Source organism: Oreochromis niloticus, linkage group LG3, assembly GCF_001858045.2.
Source record: "Oreochromis niloticus isolate F11D_XX linkage group LG3, O_niloticus_UMD_NMBU, whole genome shotgun sequence".
Classification (NCBI taxonomy): Eukaryota; Metazoa; Chordata; class Actinopteri; order Cichliformes; family Cichlidae; genus Oreochromis; species Oreochromis niloticus.
In genome coordinates, this window is record NC_031967.2 from 20,285,951 (window position 1) to 20,300,657 (window position 14,707).

General features: G+C 38.3%; 2 protein-coding genes across 2 annotated transcripts; one reads left to right on the forward strand and one right to left on the reverse strand.

Annotated features, from left to right (window-relative positions):
• On the reverse strand, window positions 1–10,561 carry LOC102080725 (ubiquitin carboxyl-terminal hydrolase 47). Its single transcript, XM_019353729.2, has 16 exons — window positions 10,440–10,561; window positions 9,043–9,169; window positions 8,853–8,949; window positions 8,388–8,518; window positions 8,193–8,263; window positions 7,240–7,365; window positions 7,050–7,145; window positions 6,835–6,963; window positions 6,627–6,755; window positions 6,499–6,533; window positions 6,312–6,346; window positions 4,999–5,632; window positions 2,083–2,162; window positions 1,386–1,490; window positions 492–649; window positions 1–59 (listed from the first exon to the last, which is right to left on the reverse strand). Exons 2-12 carry the CDS (start codon window positions 9,098–9,100, stop codon window positions 5,493–5,495), a joined length of 1,047 nt encoding a protein of 348 aa, XP_019209274.1. The 5' UTR covers window positions 9,101–9,169; window positions 10,440–10,561; the 3' UTR covers window positions 1–59; window positions 492–649; window positions 1,386–1,490; window positions 2,083–2,162; window positions 4,999–5,492.
• Window positions 10,516–13,838, forward strand: LOC100706623 (E3 ubiquitin-protein ligase RNF19B). The gene is made up of 5 exons (XM_019353756.2): window positions 10,516–10,719; window positions 11,778–11,898; window positions 12,194–12,282; window positions 12,691–12,861; window positions 12,971–13,838. Exons 2-5 carry the CDS (start codon window positions 11,802–11,804, stop codon window positions 13,424–13,426), a joined length of 813 nt encoding a protein of 270 aa, XP_019209301.1. The 5' UTR covers window positions 10,516–10,719; window positions 11,778–11,801; the 3' UTR covers window positions 13,427–13,838.
• The last annotated feature ends 869 nt before the right edge of the window (window positions 13,839–14,707 follow it).

Genomic DNA, 14,707 nt, shown 5'->3' on the forward strand with positions numbered 1-14,707 from the left:
CTTGTCAGTACACGGCCTGAAGTTCTTCTCCAAACATCTTCTGCCATCGGCTTTGTCTGCTGGTTTGAAGACAATAAACCACAAAAAAGATGATTTAGTCACTTTGTCTGCAACATGCAGCTCGAATGTGTCGTGCAACGATGTTGAATAGCCGTCGTTATCCCTCTGCTGTGTCTGTAGGATTGTACTGTACAGCATCTCATTCATATGTGAGGAATGCTAATGTAACACGATAACAGACATCTGGTCTTCCATCATTAAAATATAAAGGGCAGGAGATATTTAGATATTTTTATATTTATATTATATTTTATAGCTGACAGATATTACTAAATAGATAGAATTTACTAAATAGTTGAAAACATGAAAAATATGTCCATAATCACAAATGACCATGAGAGCCAGTAGAATTAATTCAACTAGACACTCAAAAGACGTCCTTAAATGCTCTTTAAGTGGCAGAACAAATGAACAAACAGTTAATCGCTTACTTGAGATGAAATCTGCTCAGCTACTTTGAAAACAGCTTCTAACTGGTTCCTCCTTTAACAGGATGACTGCTCAGGGGTAAGGCCATCATGCAGTCCAGCAACCTTTATGGTCCTGCTTTGATTCACCAGGAACTATTAGGGAAACCTTTCAGTGCCTCCTGTGAAAGACACAGGCATAAACACAAACATTTATTAACATGTTCCACAGTCTTCCAGTTCGATTTTCTCATCCTGTGGACAACAACGTACAGAGATGCAGGTTTATGTTAACTTTTGTAAGGTTTCTTTACTGAACATATCCAGCTGCAGCTCCACTGTGATCCTGAACTGGATAAGCACTTAAGAAAATGTGTCAATAAATACATCAGCTTACTATATTTATCCAAACAGACTGGACCAATAATGCTTCACTGAGTTAGAGACTTTAACAGTCTCTTCTATGTAAGAATGTCTCGTGCTGATATACCTGCAAACTTGACAACAAAGATTTTTCAGACTACATGTAGCTGTCCTCTATGTCAGCTAACACATTTACATTCATGTCACACTTATTTCTGCTTTCCCATTTTTACCATTAATGCTTACATTTTGATTGGATACCTTGAGTTTGTAAATGATGAGATTACATAATTGGAATACAATGTATCCAATTCAAGGTCACCGGAGGATGAAGCCTATCCCAGCTGATACAGGACAAAGACAGGACAGGCTGCCAGTTTATCGCAGAGCTAACACAATACGTGTGACAGAAAATCCACTTAAATGTTTGATATTTCTAATAATAATCATAATTATGATTATTATTTAAAATATTATTTAAAGGTTTCTTTATAAATACATTTAGAATTTTTTATAACCCCTAGAATATAAACCTGGGCTGTTTCAGATTCTGACCTCAGTGACCTGGCTGTGTCCTCACTGCAGCTCCCTCTTGGAAGTACGTCTGCTTCTTTTCTTCCCCCAGTGATGACCGCCTGCCCTTAATATCACGTACTGTACCTGAGGAACAAAACAGGACAAACACTTGCCTTCATTTAAGAAGTACATTCATAACGAGATATGAAAAACGTATCATTATGGAAACAGACTAGTTCACCCTTTGGGAGGAATCAGTTCCTGTGAAACATTTCTGTAGGAGCCAGGCTTTGTTCACACAGCTAGGATTGTATTTACACTGACCCTGGGTCAGTATAAGTATCATACAGTTTAAACGAAGCACTGAAACGTGCACATATTTATAACAGATGCATTGAAGCTAATCGGGATATTTACTGTTAATCTGTGGCTGCGATTAATCACTTTACTGGAAACTTTATTAACTAGTAACTTCATCAGTCATGACAGAAGCTAATATTTCTGTGCTAACATCGTTTAAACAGTAACAGCTTTACTACAATATAAGCTAACGTTTACACCGTAACTTTAAGCTAGCACCATAAAGACGGTAAAACACGTAATAATATCTACAAATGCATCTTAAAGCTGTTATATTAGCACTCGGTGTATTACTAACATAACCACATTAACATTATTGACCCTCGCTGACTTTTAATAGTCATTTTATAAATGCTGTCCGTTTAAATGGTCTTACCTGTAACACTGCTGTATCCACCGGATTCCAGCCAGAGTGGATTCTGGAGTCTTCCCACGCTCCTGTTAGTGATCCTCCACCTGGATGGATGATAACAACCTTCTGAACAATCTAGCAGGTGGAGATGGCCCACATCTATGGGACTAATTTCTGCTAATAACGCCCATTGTATGGACTGATAACAGCCGAAGCGGGTGAATAAAGTCACCGTGTCGCTAGCTGTGCCATTACCCAGCATACACCTCTCCCTCCATAAATGCAATAAACGATACAAAAGTAATGGCCTATAATTAATTTAGCTGCTGTATCTGCTGTTTCTCAGGTAGTTGTTTACATTATATAATATATTGTGTTCAGTACACGCCACTACAATGTGATTTCGGAAATGTATAAATATACGGACAACAGGCTCTTCCACGGCAATCTCTTGTCGTCAATAAACAACGTTTAGGGAGCTCTATAGTATTCAATGAGAGGACCCTGCACGTCAATTGTCGACGCGAGGGGGGTGCCCTGCACGTAGATAAGTGAAGCAGAGGGAGCCTGACCATGCGTCACACATTTGACGAGTTGGGAGTGAGAACGTGTTGAAACATAAGAGGGTTTTGGACAAAGTGTGTGTTCTCCATTCTTCGAGCACCGTTTAAGCACCGGCACCGTTTCAAAAGTACCGGTTTGGCACCGGTAAACGATACCCATCCTGAGTTATTAGCACACAAGTTATTATGCACACATGCAAATCTACCACTTTTTTTAGTGCGTTCCTTCATATGTTTTAGTTTTCTGTCACTTCTGCACCTGCTGTACCGCATCTGACCTCTCAGGGCCACCTTACAAAAATGTGTGTTTGAGATCTTCTGCAAGTAACAACTGCATAATTTGACAACTACATTTTTTCTGACACAAATGCACAAAGTCTCATTAAAGAATTTACTGAATGTTTTGCATACATACACTGTATGGCAGTGATATATTTTGATTTACAGGGAAAAAGTGGAGAGACCCAAACTGGGAAAACTATGAATACCTATGTGCATTAGCCAATAGTAAATAAGAAAGACACTGACGTATAAAAAAGTAAACAAATGCATTCCTCTTCACAGTTTACCTGTCACAATTAACAACATCACTTCCAAGGCTTTTGTATTATATTTTTTTTCTCTGTCATGTTTGCAGTTTGTTGTTGTGTTTGGTCTTGAGTTTGCTGTCTGTAGTAACAACATGCTGTGTTTTCATAATGTTGCTGTTTAAGGTGTTTTAATTTCTGCCCTGATTTACTGATTTTTTTTTATAATTAGAGGCTTCATTTATTCTACTCTAGGCGTAGTTTGTTGGGTGCAGGACTGAAGAACAGTAACCATTACAGTGGCTTGCAAAAGTATTCGGCCCCCTTGAACTTTTCCACATTTTGTCACATTACAGCCACAAACATGAATCAATTTTATTGGAATTCCACGTGAAAGATCAATACAAAGTGGTGTACACGTGAGAAGTGGAACGAAAATCATACATGATTCCAAACATTTTTTACAAATAAATAACTGCAAAGTGGGGCGTGCGTAATTATTCAGCCCCCTGAGTCAATACTTTGTAGAACCACCTTTAGCTGCAATTACAGCTGCCAGTCTTTTAGGGTATGTCTCTACCAGCTTTGCACATCTAGAGACTGAAATCCTTGCCCATTCTTCTTTGCAAAACAGCTCCACAACTGCCCTGTGACGGCCTCAGAAGTTGTCTAAGAGAATATTGGGAGAAACAACACCATGAAGTCCAAAGAACACACCAGACAGGTCAGGGATAAAGTTATTGAGAAATTTAAAGCAGGCTTAGGCTACAAAAAGATTTCCCAAGCCTTGAACATCCCACGGAGCACTGTTCAAGCCATCATTCAGAAATGAAAGGAGTATGGCACAACTGTAAACCTACCAAGACAAGGCCGTCCACCTAAACTCACAGGCCTATCCATAGGACAACTATTAGTCGTGCACTGTACAAAGTTGGCCTTTATGGAAGAGTGGCAAGAAGAAAGCCATTGTTAACAGAAAACCATAAGAAGTCCCGCTTGCAGTTTGCCACAAGCCATGTGGGGGACACAGCAAACATGTGGAAGAAGGTGCTCTGGTCAGATGAGACCAAAATGGAATTTTTTGGCCTAAATGCAAAACGCTATGTGTGGTGGAAAACTAACACTGCACATCACTCTGAACACACCATCCCCACTGTCAAATATGGTGGTGGCAGCATCATGCTCTGGGGGTGCTTCTCTTCAGCAGGGACAGGGAAGCTGGTCAGAGTTGATGGGAAGATGGATGGAGCCAAATACAGGGCAATCTTGGAAGAAAACCTCTTGGAGTCTGCAAAAGACTTGAGACTGGGGCGGAGGTTCACCTTCCAGAGGGACAACGACCCTAAACATAAAGCCAGGGCAACAATGGAACGGTTTAAAACAAAACATATCCATGTGTTAGAATGGCCCAGTCAAAGTCCAGATCTAAATCCAATCGAGAATCTGTGGCAAGATCTGAAAACTGCTGTTCACAAACGCTGTCCATCTAATCTGACTGAGCTGGAGCTGTTTTACAAAGAAGAATGGGCAAGGATTTCAGTCTGTAGATGTGCAAAGCTGGTAGAGACATACCCTAAAAGACTGGCAGCTGTAATTGCAGCAAAAGGTGGTTCTACAAAGTATTGACTCAGGGGGCTGAATAATTACGCACGCCCCACTTTGCAGTTATTTATTTGTAAAAAATGTTTGGAATCATGTATGATTTTCGTTCCACTTCTCACGTGTACACCACTTTGTATTGGTCTTTCACCTGGAATTCCAATGAAATTGATTCATGTTTGTGGCTGTAATGTGACAAAATGTGGGAAAGTTCAAGGGGGCCGAATACTTTTGCAAGCCACTGTACAAACCTTTTATCAGCAGCAGAGACAGAACCGTTCCCTCCCTGTCTAACAGGCCTGCTGTTTCCTCTTACTCCTACACCTTTTAGTGCCTAATTCTTCTTTTCCTCAGCTTTAGTCTCTCCAGGTTTCTCTCTATTTCTTCCTGGGCAACTCCTTGGTTTACTTGTTTTTGTTCCAATCTTAGTATCAGTGTTGTCCTTAACCTCCCAGGAAGTGTCTCGTGCTTTCTGGCATTTCTTTGGGGAATTACTGTTTTGTTGAATCCCGTGAATTTTGCGTGTTCACATATTTTCTGCTCTGTTGATATCAGGATACATGTGTGCCTTTGTATTTGAAACAAGCCACTGCACATCTGCTTTAATGCTCATTTGATGTTCAGTTGTTTTGTTCATCCGTGCTGCTCTTTGGTTTGGCTGTTTATCCGGTTCTCCATTAAAGTTCATCCGTTTTCCCTTTTTGGCAAATCACCATTGAAGCTCTTTAAAATGTCCTTCCCTTTGTCATAATATATCTGGTTGATAATGAGGAACATCAGCGTCTCCTCTGTGTGTCTCATGACTCCTTCCTTCAGCCTTGACATCTGTATGTGCACACTGAGCGTCGTGGTCCCCTCCTTCAGTCTTTGGAGCTTCTTTGCTCACTTTGAACAGAAAAATGGAAGATTAGTAAAACACAGAATGATCAATGAGTAATCTGTATTTGGAGAAGAGATTATTGCTCTCATGGCATTTATTATGAATGTCATAATTTTTGCATCAGTCTGATATGTGTGTGGCAAAACAACTGGTACTCCGTAAAAAGGAAAAGCAGCATTAAGTGACATTAGGCTTTTAGGAAATGAATATTTTAGGCAAACTGGCCAATCAATTGTGAAAAAAACAGTTAAATCAGTTTGTGTTACTGATTAATTTTCTGATTTGTACATTGGTGTTCTTCGAAACAGTGAAAGAGCTTAAAACTGAAACAACCAGTACTTCTTTAAAGAATGCAGTTTTGGCTCCTCCTACAGGTCAAAAATTATTATTCAAATACTCTTAATATTATTTTTATCTACAAGGTTTTGGGAAACACTTCTTAAGTATGCTAGTAAGACAACTTTTACATTTTTACACTCTTTGCACTACATCTAAGTCTAGTCAAATAATGTCACCTTCAATTTCAATCAAATTAAATGTTATTTGTCTCCAAAGCACTTTATATCATAAGGTAAAGATTGTACAGTAGGAAATGATTTTCTTTTCTCGGTGGGTTAACCATTTCAAATAAATTATAATTATGAATTTTAAAAAATTATAAGAGGTGATCTTAAGCAAACTTACCTTTCCTGTACAGGAGGATGTAAGCTGTAGAAGACCTGTTATGAGGAATTATGAGAAAGACGCCATCAAACATCGTCAAAAGTCAACCAGCTGAATAATGTGAACTCCAGCTGCTTCATGTCAGACATTACATGGTTCTAGCTTAGGAAATATTCTTGATGTGGCATTAGACAAAAGAAGTGTTTACCTCAGTGGGTTTTCTTTAGCAAAAAATAGTTTGACCTGAAAAATGAAAAATAATAATAAATTAAAGACTTAATGTCATGTTGTTAAACACTTAACTGTCTGAGGACTTGTCAAATTATGCTCCCTTACACTTTCAACACGTCCATCATTGAAGCTGTACCACTGCCCATTTTCATATGATTTGATTTCTGCGGTGTAGTGTCCTCCTGTGAGACTGCCAAAGTGGTTAACCACGGCGTAGAGCTCATAAGTACATTTCTGGAGAGAAGGAAATAAAACAAAGTCATTAAATTAAAAAAATAAAAGTTAAAACATTTTGCTGTTCTCTCTTAAATACCTCCATGTGTAAAGTTTGAGGCACATCAGCTTTGCAGTGAAGCTTGACGTAGCGCCTCAGCTTGTAGTCAAAGGTAAATCTCTTTAGCAGGAGGGTCAGAACATCTGGATGTTGTGTTATCTCCCATTTCTAGGACACAACATAAAAACAACTACATGAACCAGAGGCATTCATCTTTGTGATAAAAACTTTAAGAGATCAGATTCATCACTCACTATGTTTGCATTTTGCTTTTCATCACAGTGGCTGCAGTATATCTGGTCATCACCAGATACTTGTTGTAACTCAAAGAAAGCTTCGAGTCCTTGCTTCTGCAAACCATGAAGATTTTATGTGAAATAGGTTGCTCTCTTAACATTTAGAAAATATATATACCCTTGCTTTTAATGAAAGAAAATTCAGTACCAAATTGTAGGTTTTATATCTTGAATCTTCCACCATTAGTGGCAGAATCCAAAAGAAGCTCCTGGAATCGTTCTTCATGTCGCACTTACAGCATGTTGTCCTGTGATTCAGCTCTCCTTTAAAGATCTGGACACAAAAAAGTGCAATTGTTGCCGTGCACCCATGTAATCAGAGACACTGTTAGAGCTATACTACACTGACAAAAGCATTTTGTTAGAATAAAGTACAATAATTTGGGAGGCCTACTGCTACATCTACTCCTATTTTCTGTTCAGGAATGCAAATAAATAACTGTCATTTGGCTTATTAATCAAAAAAGTAATTTGTGCTATTTTTTTCTCCTTTTTTTGTATAATGGGAAATGTGAAAGTTCATGGATTATATATTAGAATTAAAACTATCATTTTGATCAAAGACATTGTGCATGCTGTTAAAGTCATTATCACACGGTGGCGCTCTAATTCATTTGTTAACCATTGTATAAATGCACCTTTAACTTGTCAACACTCACTGGAACATAAAAAAACAGTCTGTATAGAATCACCAACATTTACATTTTTAAAAAGATTTCTTTTTAAACTTTTTCTCCTTGGAAGTTAAACTTCTACCACCATCTGCACTGCTTCATAATTCTGCATGCAGAATTCAAAAGTATTTTAATCTTTACACTTTAACTCAGCTAATGCACATATTTGAAAAAGTATATATATATATAGAGAGAGAGAGAGATTTTTACTCAGCTATCCAGACATGTGTTTATGGTTTAAGAACCTACATAAAAAAATCTGATTCTTTATTTTCCAAAGGACCCTTTTAACACTGATTAGCAGACCGCTACAGCTGGTGCCTGCTGTGCTGTACCTTGTACACGTGTACCTAGATATTTTCAAATTTCAGCACTGATTAATGAACACTGTGCCCTTAAAGTAAACAGAGCTGTATATTGGTCGCACCTTGGAAGCGTCTTGGCTCGTCATACACAAAATCTTCTCAAAATACTCAGCAGCATCACGTTGTTCAAATACTGAAGATCAGGGAGATAGAAGAGGATGCAAAATTACTTACCAGAATACCAGTGATAATATATTTGTTGCAGCATTTCAAATGCACGCACAGAATAGTGAGACATGTCAAATAAACCATCTTACCATCTGTGATGCCCAGCTTCTCTGTGATGTTACGTGTTTCGGCCAACTGTTTCTGTAAATCATCAAACAGCCTTCTCAGCTCTGGGTCAACAATTGGTGGCTCTTTACTGGCACGCTGCTGATCTGGACTGCTTAATTTGTAACCACGAAACAAAGGTAATGTGATTAAAAATCTTTATAATTCCACTTAGTTCCAGATTTTAACATGTGTTAACTCCTGGAAGACACTTTCACATCAATCTGACACTTCTGTTCTGACATTGAGAGTCAAAGAGTAAAAGAAAACAAAAAACAACATTTTCTGTGATACTCTACGTTTCTGATTTATTCTGATTTTCCTACATTTCTTCTTTTTTTTCTTTCCCATGCATCTAGGCTTTATGCTAACTTATGACAGCTGTGTTCATCTCCTCAAGACAACAAAGCCACATTTAAAAACATCCCAAATAAAGTTGTTTCTCAAACCTTTTCAAAGCGTCGCGAAAGTTTTCTGTCATGAAAAGCACCTGAAGCACGCTGTTCAGGTAACATGTAAGACCTGGACTCTTGAGGCCATGGTAATCTAAAAAGTAAGTCAGTGGGGGTAAGGAATATAAGTCACATATCATATAACCAGAGCCACATGCTTTAAGCTGCTGCATTTTACACTACTTACCTGCAACAGGAAGGCTTTTTAGTTTCTTTCTGAACCTCGACACGAGGTAGTGATTCATCCTGATGTCCGTCTGATGTGTGTCGGCATTTTCACTCCTGAACTTTACTGTCAGATGCTTGGGTTCATTCTGTTGAAGGATATTAGATACAGCAGAGGTTAGAGCAGGAGAGTCAAACATAATGCTCGGGGGTTACACTTGACCCGGTAAAGACGCCAATCTAGCCAATTAGATGGCTTTGGAAAATTAGTAGAAAAGCATAGACATTAAGAAGCTTTTAAGAAGCTTTTTCTCCTGATAAAAACCTTTCCATGGCCATTCATACTGAGCCAAAAATAGTTCATTAATAGATAACAGTTGTGTGTAAAGTGCTGTTGAAATTGCGCTTCTTTTTCCTTATAATAACATATCTCAGGTTTGCATTGTGTAGTTAAACTTCTTTACACTGACAGAAGGGGAGCTTCACTGGTCTGGCCCACTTAAAATTAAAGTTTGCTGTATGTGGCCCAGGATGTAAAGTGAGTTTGGCATTCCAGAATTTGAGGATAACCAGACAGGCACCAACAAACATTCAGATGGTAGGGTCAGAGTTTGGCATAAACAACATGAGAGCATGGATCCATCTTGCCATATATCAATGGTTACAGCTGCTGATGGTGTACAGTGGACCATTCCTCTGATGACTGCTTTTAGCAGGACAAGTCACTATGTTACAAAGCTCAAATCTCAAATCCTTTTCAAACTGTTTTCTTTTTACATTAAAATGAGTTCAGTGTACTCAAATGACCTCCACAGTCACCAGATGTCAATCCAACACATCAACTTTAGGATGTGGTGGAACAGCAGAGTCATGGATGTGCGGCAGACACATCTGCAACAGCTGTGTGACGCTGTCGTGTCTGCCTCCTCTCGTTTGTTCTGTTTTCTCTCTCCGTGCAGTAGAGCTGGACTGTGTTATGTAGCACGCTTTAAATAAAGCTCGTCTAAGTAAAGTTGAGCTGGTAATAATAAAGCAACATTATAAAGACGATACTTTTACGGTTGGTAGTACAGCTTTCTTTGGTAATGTGCTATCATTACAAATGTGCTATAAGTGCTATAACCTTGAAACGTCTGAAATCGCGAATTCTTTCAAATTACATTGTAAACACTTTAAATTTGAATGAATTCGTCCACAGTAACAGTCTGTGTCTCGAGTGTTATTGAACCATGCCGCCTCTTAGCCGCGTTTACCCGCCTTCAGGGGCGATAAAACAGACCATTCAAGCAACAGTAAAACAATCACAGCTTCAGTATAAAGTACCAAACGCACTGACGCTATAACCCGTAAGTCCAGACAGCACTAATGATGATGTTTTCTAACGGTGAGTAGTAAAAAGGGAGGGTAAACTGTACTCACCGTGCAGCCTATCTGATTTACCGACCTCAGCAAACTTTCACTTTCGATACCGGAGAGAGGCTGAACGAGGAAGTGCGACAGAGAGGAGGTGCGACAGACACACAAGGACCCACCGCTGGAAGTACACACAGACCCGGGACATTCTTAATTCTCGGCAAATTTAATATTTATTTGAATACTTAAATCAAACCCGGGAGTTACATGTGTGGCTGTCCTACTTCTGGCTGAGCATTAAAATAAAAGCGGAAGCCCTAAAAACTACGAGAGCTGTGCCAACAAGGTAAGACATAACATTTCTCTCTTTATTAAATCGCCTGTTAATATCTTCAGTTTATCCACTTAAATAACTACGAAGCCTCCTTCAAGTTTAAGTTTATATTCTTTTAAAATATTACATAAAATGTTGTGGACATGTTTACTACTTTGTAATAACAATCTCACAAGAAAGAGAAACGTTAATATTCTGTAACAAAGTTAAAGGCAGTTGGAACTTCCTTGAGTGACTCGCCACACCTCATAGGAGGTTTTTAAATAAGTTGTTTTAAGAATGAGAGCTTCTGGATTCAAAACCCTTCATGTTTGAAGTATTTTTTGTAAGGTACACACAAGCTAAGACATATATTTTTTTTTTTAAATGCCATGGTTATTTAACTGAAACTCAGCACACAAGCCTTTATCTGGGAGTGAAACAGAGACCGTGAATAAACTGAATCTTTTCTAGCAGTGTTCAAACTTTCATCTAGGATGAAAGTGGAAAATTCCACCAGTAAGACTCCAGCAATATGAGGAGTCTTCAAAAACCTGGACTGATGCAAGAAGACATGAACAAACATTCACTGTATTCAGTCCAAGAAAGACAATAAGAAGACCATACAGTGACACCAACCACAGATAACATGAATGCATCTTCAAAAGCAAATAAAGTTTATAAAAACAAGTAAAAATGTACTTTTCCTCTTCATAAAGGTTCTACACTTATTCTGGTACTGTAGTGCTTGAAATCTGAATCACTAAAACTACTCATTATTCAACAGCAAATAACTACTTGAAATCATTTTTTATTTGTTTGTTGTTAAAGAAATATGTGCATGTAAACAAAAACTGAAATCTGAGACTCCTATTTTAATTTGACAGCAGTTTGAGGTTGTAGGGTGTAAATCTCTGTTTTTTTATGTGTTGGTTCATTTCCCTCTTGAAAAGGTGAACCATCAGCACACTGAAGCAATGTATCAGACAGCATTTATCCTCCTTTCAGTCCAAACTCCTATCTTGTGAGAATGACAGTCATTATTTTTGGTCTGTATGCAGGCTGACATGTTAATATAAATCTTATGACAGTATTTGTAGTGCTGGATCCCCAAAATGAGCATTCGTGGACAGGATCAGGTGGAGAAGAAATACGACCCTCTAGACACCACCCTGAAGTTTGTCAACAGGGAGGATGACTTGGATTCATCATGTAAGATTTGTTTTATTTTTACTGAATATAATTTATATTTGGTGTTTTGTTTCTGTTCTGGAAGCAGCAGCTAGACTCCAGCACAGACCAGAGCAGGCACCAAAGACAGATATGATGGTGATAAAGTCAGACACAGTATAAAAGGAGGAGTGGGGATGGAAAGCAGCTTACATGATGCACTCTGTGTGAGATTTGTTGGATTTGAATGTGTGGAGGGGTAGCTTGACATGCAAATCTAGTTTGACTTCGTTTCCTCTCTAAACTAACAACATGTTTGATTGTCATCCCTCCACAGGTGATGACTCTCTCAGAGCAGAGATGTCCTGCGGCCACGCTGTCACTCCTGAATCTCTGACACGTTGGTGTCGCTACCTGCTGGATGAGGTATGTCGTGTCCTTGTAGCGCTTTATTTTTTCTTGTAAATAAAGTTTCATGCTTAATTTGGATAATGGTGGTGCAACAAAGTTGTATTTAAGTTTTGAGCTCTGTTAAAATAAATCTTTTTTAGCTAAAATTATTATACAAATGTTACCTTTTAGGTCATGATCCTGCTTTTTCTTATAAATTGTTTAAGCTGGGTTGGGTGGTACTGGTACTCGTTTCAAGGAATGATTTACTTTTTTTAAAAGGTTATCATTGTGTGTTTGTCAGATTTGATTGTGAAAATAGCCAGTAGCCTATTAGATATAAATGTAACAAAGTACTATTATAATTATTATAATTAAAGTAAGAGCCTTGAAGAGTTGGACTTCTCTAATTATACAGTGAGTCTTTTTTGTTGTTGTTTTCAGGGGAATTACAAATTCAGATGTCCAGCTTTAGTGGCGGGCACCAAACAGTGTAAAACAGAGTGGTCGTACCAGGAGGTGCGCAGACTGGCTGATCTGACTGTGGAGGAAATGCAGCACTTTGAAGAGAACATGGCCCGTCTGGCTCTTGCAGACCACTGCGAGGTTCAGCCAGTAAGTGATTTATGGTTATTTTTGTGACCTTTCAGCTTATTTCACTTTAATAAAAATGTGTAAAGTGGAGGTCTCTTTCTTTTCTTTAAAACACTGTTTCCCACATCAGTGTCCACAGTGTAAAACAGATGTAGAGAGGAAGGATCTGTCCAACCTGTGTGTCCAGTGTGTCGTATGCACAGCTGATCAGAAGAAGACCTACCAGTTCTGCTGGCAGTGTCTGAAACCGTGGAAGGGTTCAGGCCTTCGATCCGACCGCTGTGATAACGACGGCTGTGAGAACAAAGACCTGCAACTCATGCAGACATGCAAAACCATCAGTCTGCCTGAGGTGGAGGGTGTCACCAGCTGCCCCGCCATCAGACTCTGTCCTACATGTGGCCTGAGGGTGGAGCATAACAGAAAACACTGCAAAAATATCAAATGTCCACGCTGCAAGATGGAGTTCTGTTTTGTCTGCCTGAAACTGAAGCGTGAATGTTCACAGACCAGTTCACCATATGAAATCTGCCCCAGTGGGGTCGCTCCAAGGCAGACCTCCATCCCTGTGTGGAGGAAAACATGAAAACAAGACAAATGAACAATTTAAGAGAATGTTTATGTTTTCCTTCAAGGTTTTAACAGTTGTTGATATAAAAAAATGTATGTTGTGTATCTCAACTCCAAAAGACACAGCTTTATTTTATCAGCCTTTGTTTCTCTGCCTCCTACTGGCTGAACTTTAAATTGCACAACAAGAGACTGTTATTGTTCTGTTAAAATCACTAACTGTGCAGAAGGATCATTATACATACATCTTTTATTATACATACATCTTTTACTCAAACATGTCTGTGAATATGAAAAATGAATAAACTTTATCAGAACTCAGTTTATTACAAATGAAATCTTAGCATCACACATCAGCTCTACTTGTGTGACAAAATGTTGGCCTGCAGTTTAAGCGCAATGTGAAAAATAAAGAACTGTATTTCTTCTGTTTTGTTTCAACATGCATATATACGCATACAAGCCAGACAAGAACAAAGAACACCAGACTGCCTGACTTTGCTGCTGTGTTTTTTTCACCATCATATAATCTTATGTCTTTACACTTTCTTCCCATGATGGTTTTCCTCCTTTGGACAAATTTATCACCTTCCTTTCCTCACCTCTCTGATTTTGCAAGAAAAACTGGCAACATATTTTGGGATCTTGTATGCATCCTTTTGTTTTTTTGTTTTGTTTTGTTTTTTTGCATGCATGGCGTAGTGAGGAAAATAAACAAAAATGTCACTGAGCGGGTCAGGTTGTTCTTCATTTCCTTGTTCTTTTTAGGCAGTGCAAAAAAAAATAATCTCCATCAGTTCGGAATACACAAAAAAAGTCAATAAACACTGATTTTCAAAAAAAAAAAAAAAAAAAGGAACAAAATATGATAATAGTATTAACAAATACAAATTATTCCAGCCAATGTCAAACAGTGTTTTCATCTATACATACATATATGTTACGTTCCCCTAAAAAGGTCGAGGGGATGAGGGAAGGTAACGAAAAGTATCCAGGTCATAAAAAAGGAGAACATGAGGCGAAATATTTTGCAATATTTCCTTGATTGCATCACTCAGATTGTTCAGCATACAATAGCAGATTTGATCATCAGCCGGAGTTGTTTTTCCAGATTTCTTTAATGCCTTGTTCCATTCTGATAAAGAAAACTTGATATTAATTACGTCCTCACTGTCGTCTTAATCCTGAATTATTTGGATATTTCTCTGTAATGTTGTTTCTCATTCTCTTGTTTCTTTATTGTTAAGGTTCTTCACTTACGTCAATGTTTTTCTAATAATTCAGATTTACTTGTCTA

Excerpts from the sequence above, each read along its gene's own strand:
- LOC102080725 (XM_019353729.2), bottom strand. The coding sequence starts at position 9,100 with ATGAATCACTACCTCGTGTCGAGGTTCAGAAAGAAACTAAAAAGCCTT. Across the intron at positions 6,534-6,626 it reads ATGATGGACGTGTTGAAAGT|GTCAAACTATTTTTTGCTAA; the intron begins GTAAGGGAGCAT and ends TTCATTTTTCAG. Across the intron at positions 5,633-6,311 it reads CATCCTCCTGTACAGGAAAG|TGAGCAAAGAAGCTCCAAAG; the intron begins GTAAGTTTGCTT and ends TTCTGTTCAAAG.
- LOC100706623 (XM_019353756.2), top strand. The coding sequence starts at position 11,802 with ATGAGCATTCGTGGACAGGATCAGGTGGAGAAGAAATACGACCCTCTA. Across the intron at positions 12,283-12,690 it reads GTCGCTACCTGCTGGATGAG|GGGAATTACAAATTCAGATG; the intron begins GTATGTCGTGTC and ends TGTTGTTTTCAG. Across the intron at positions 12,862-12,970 it reads ACCACTGCGAGGTTCAGCCA|TGTCCACAGTGTAAAACAGA; the intron begins GTAAGTGATTTA and ends TTCCCACATCAG.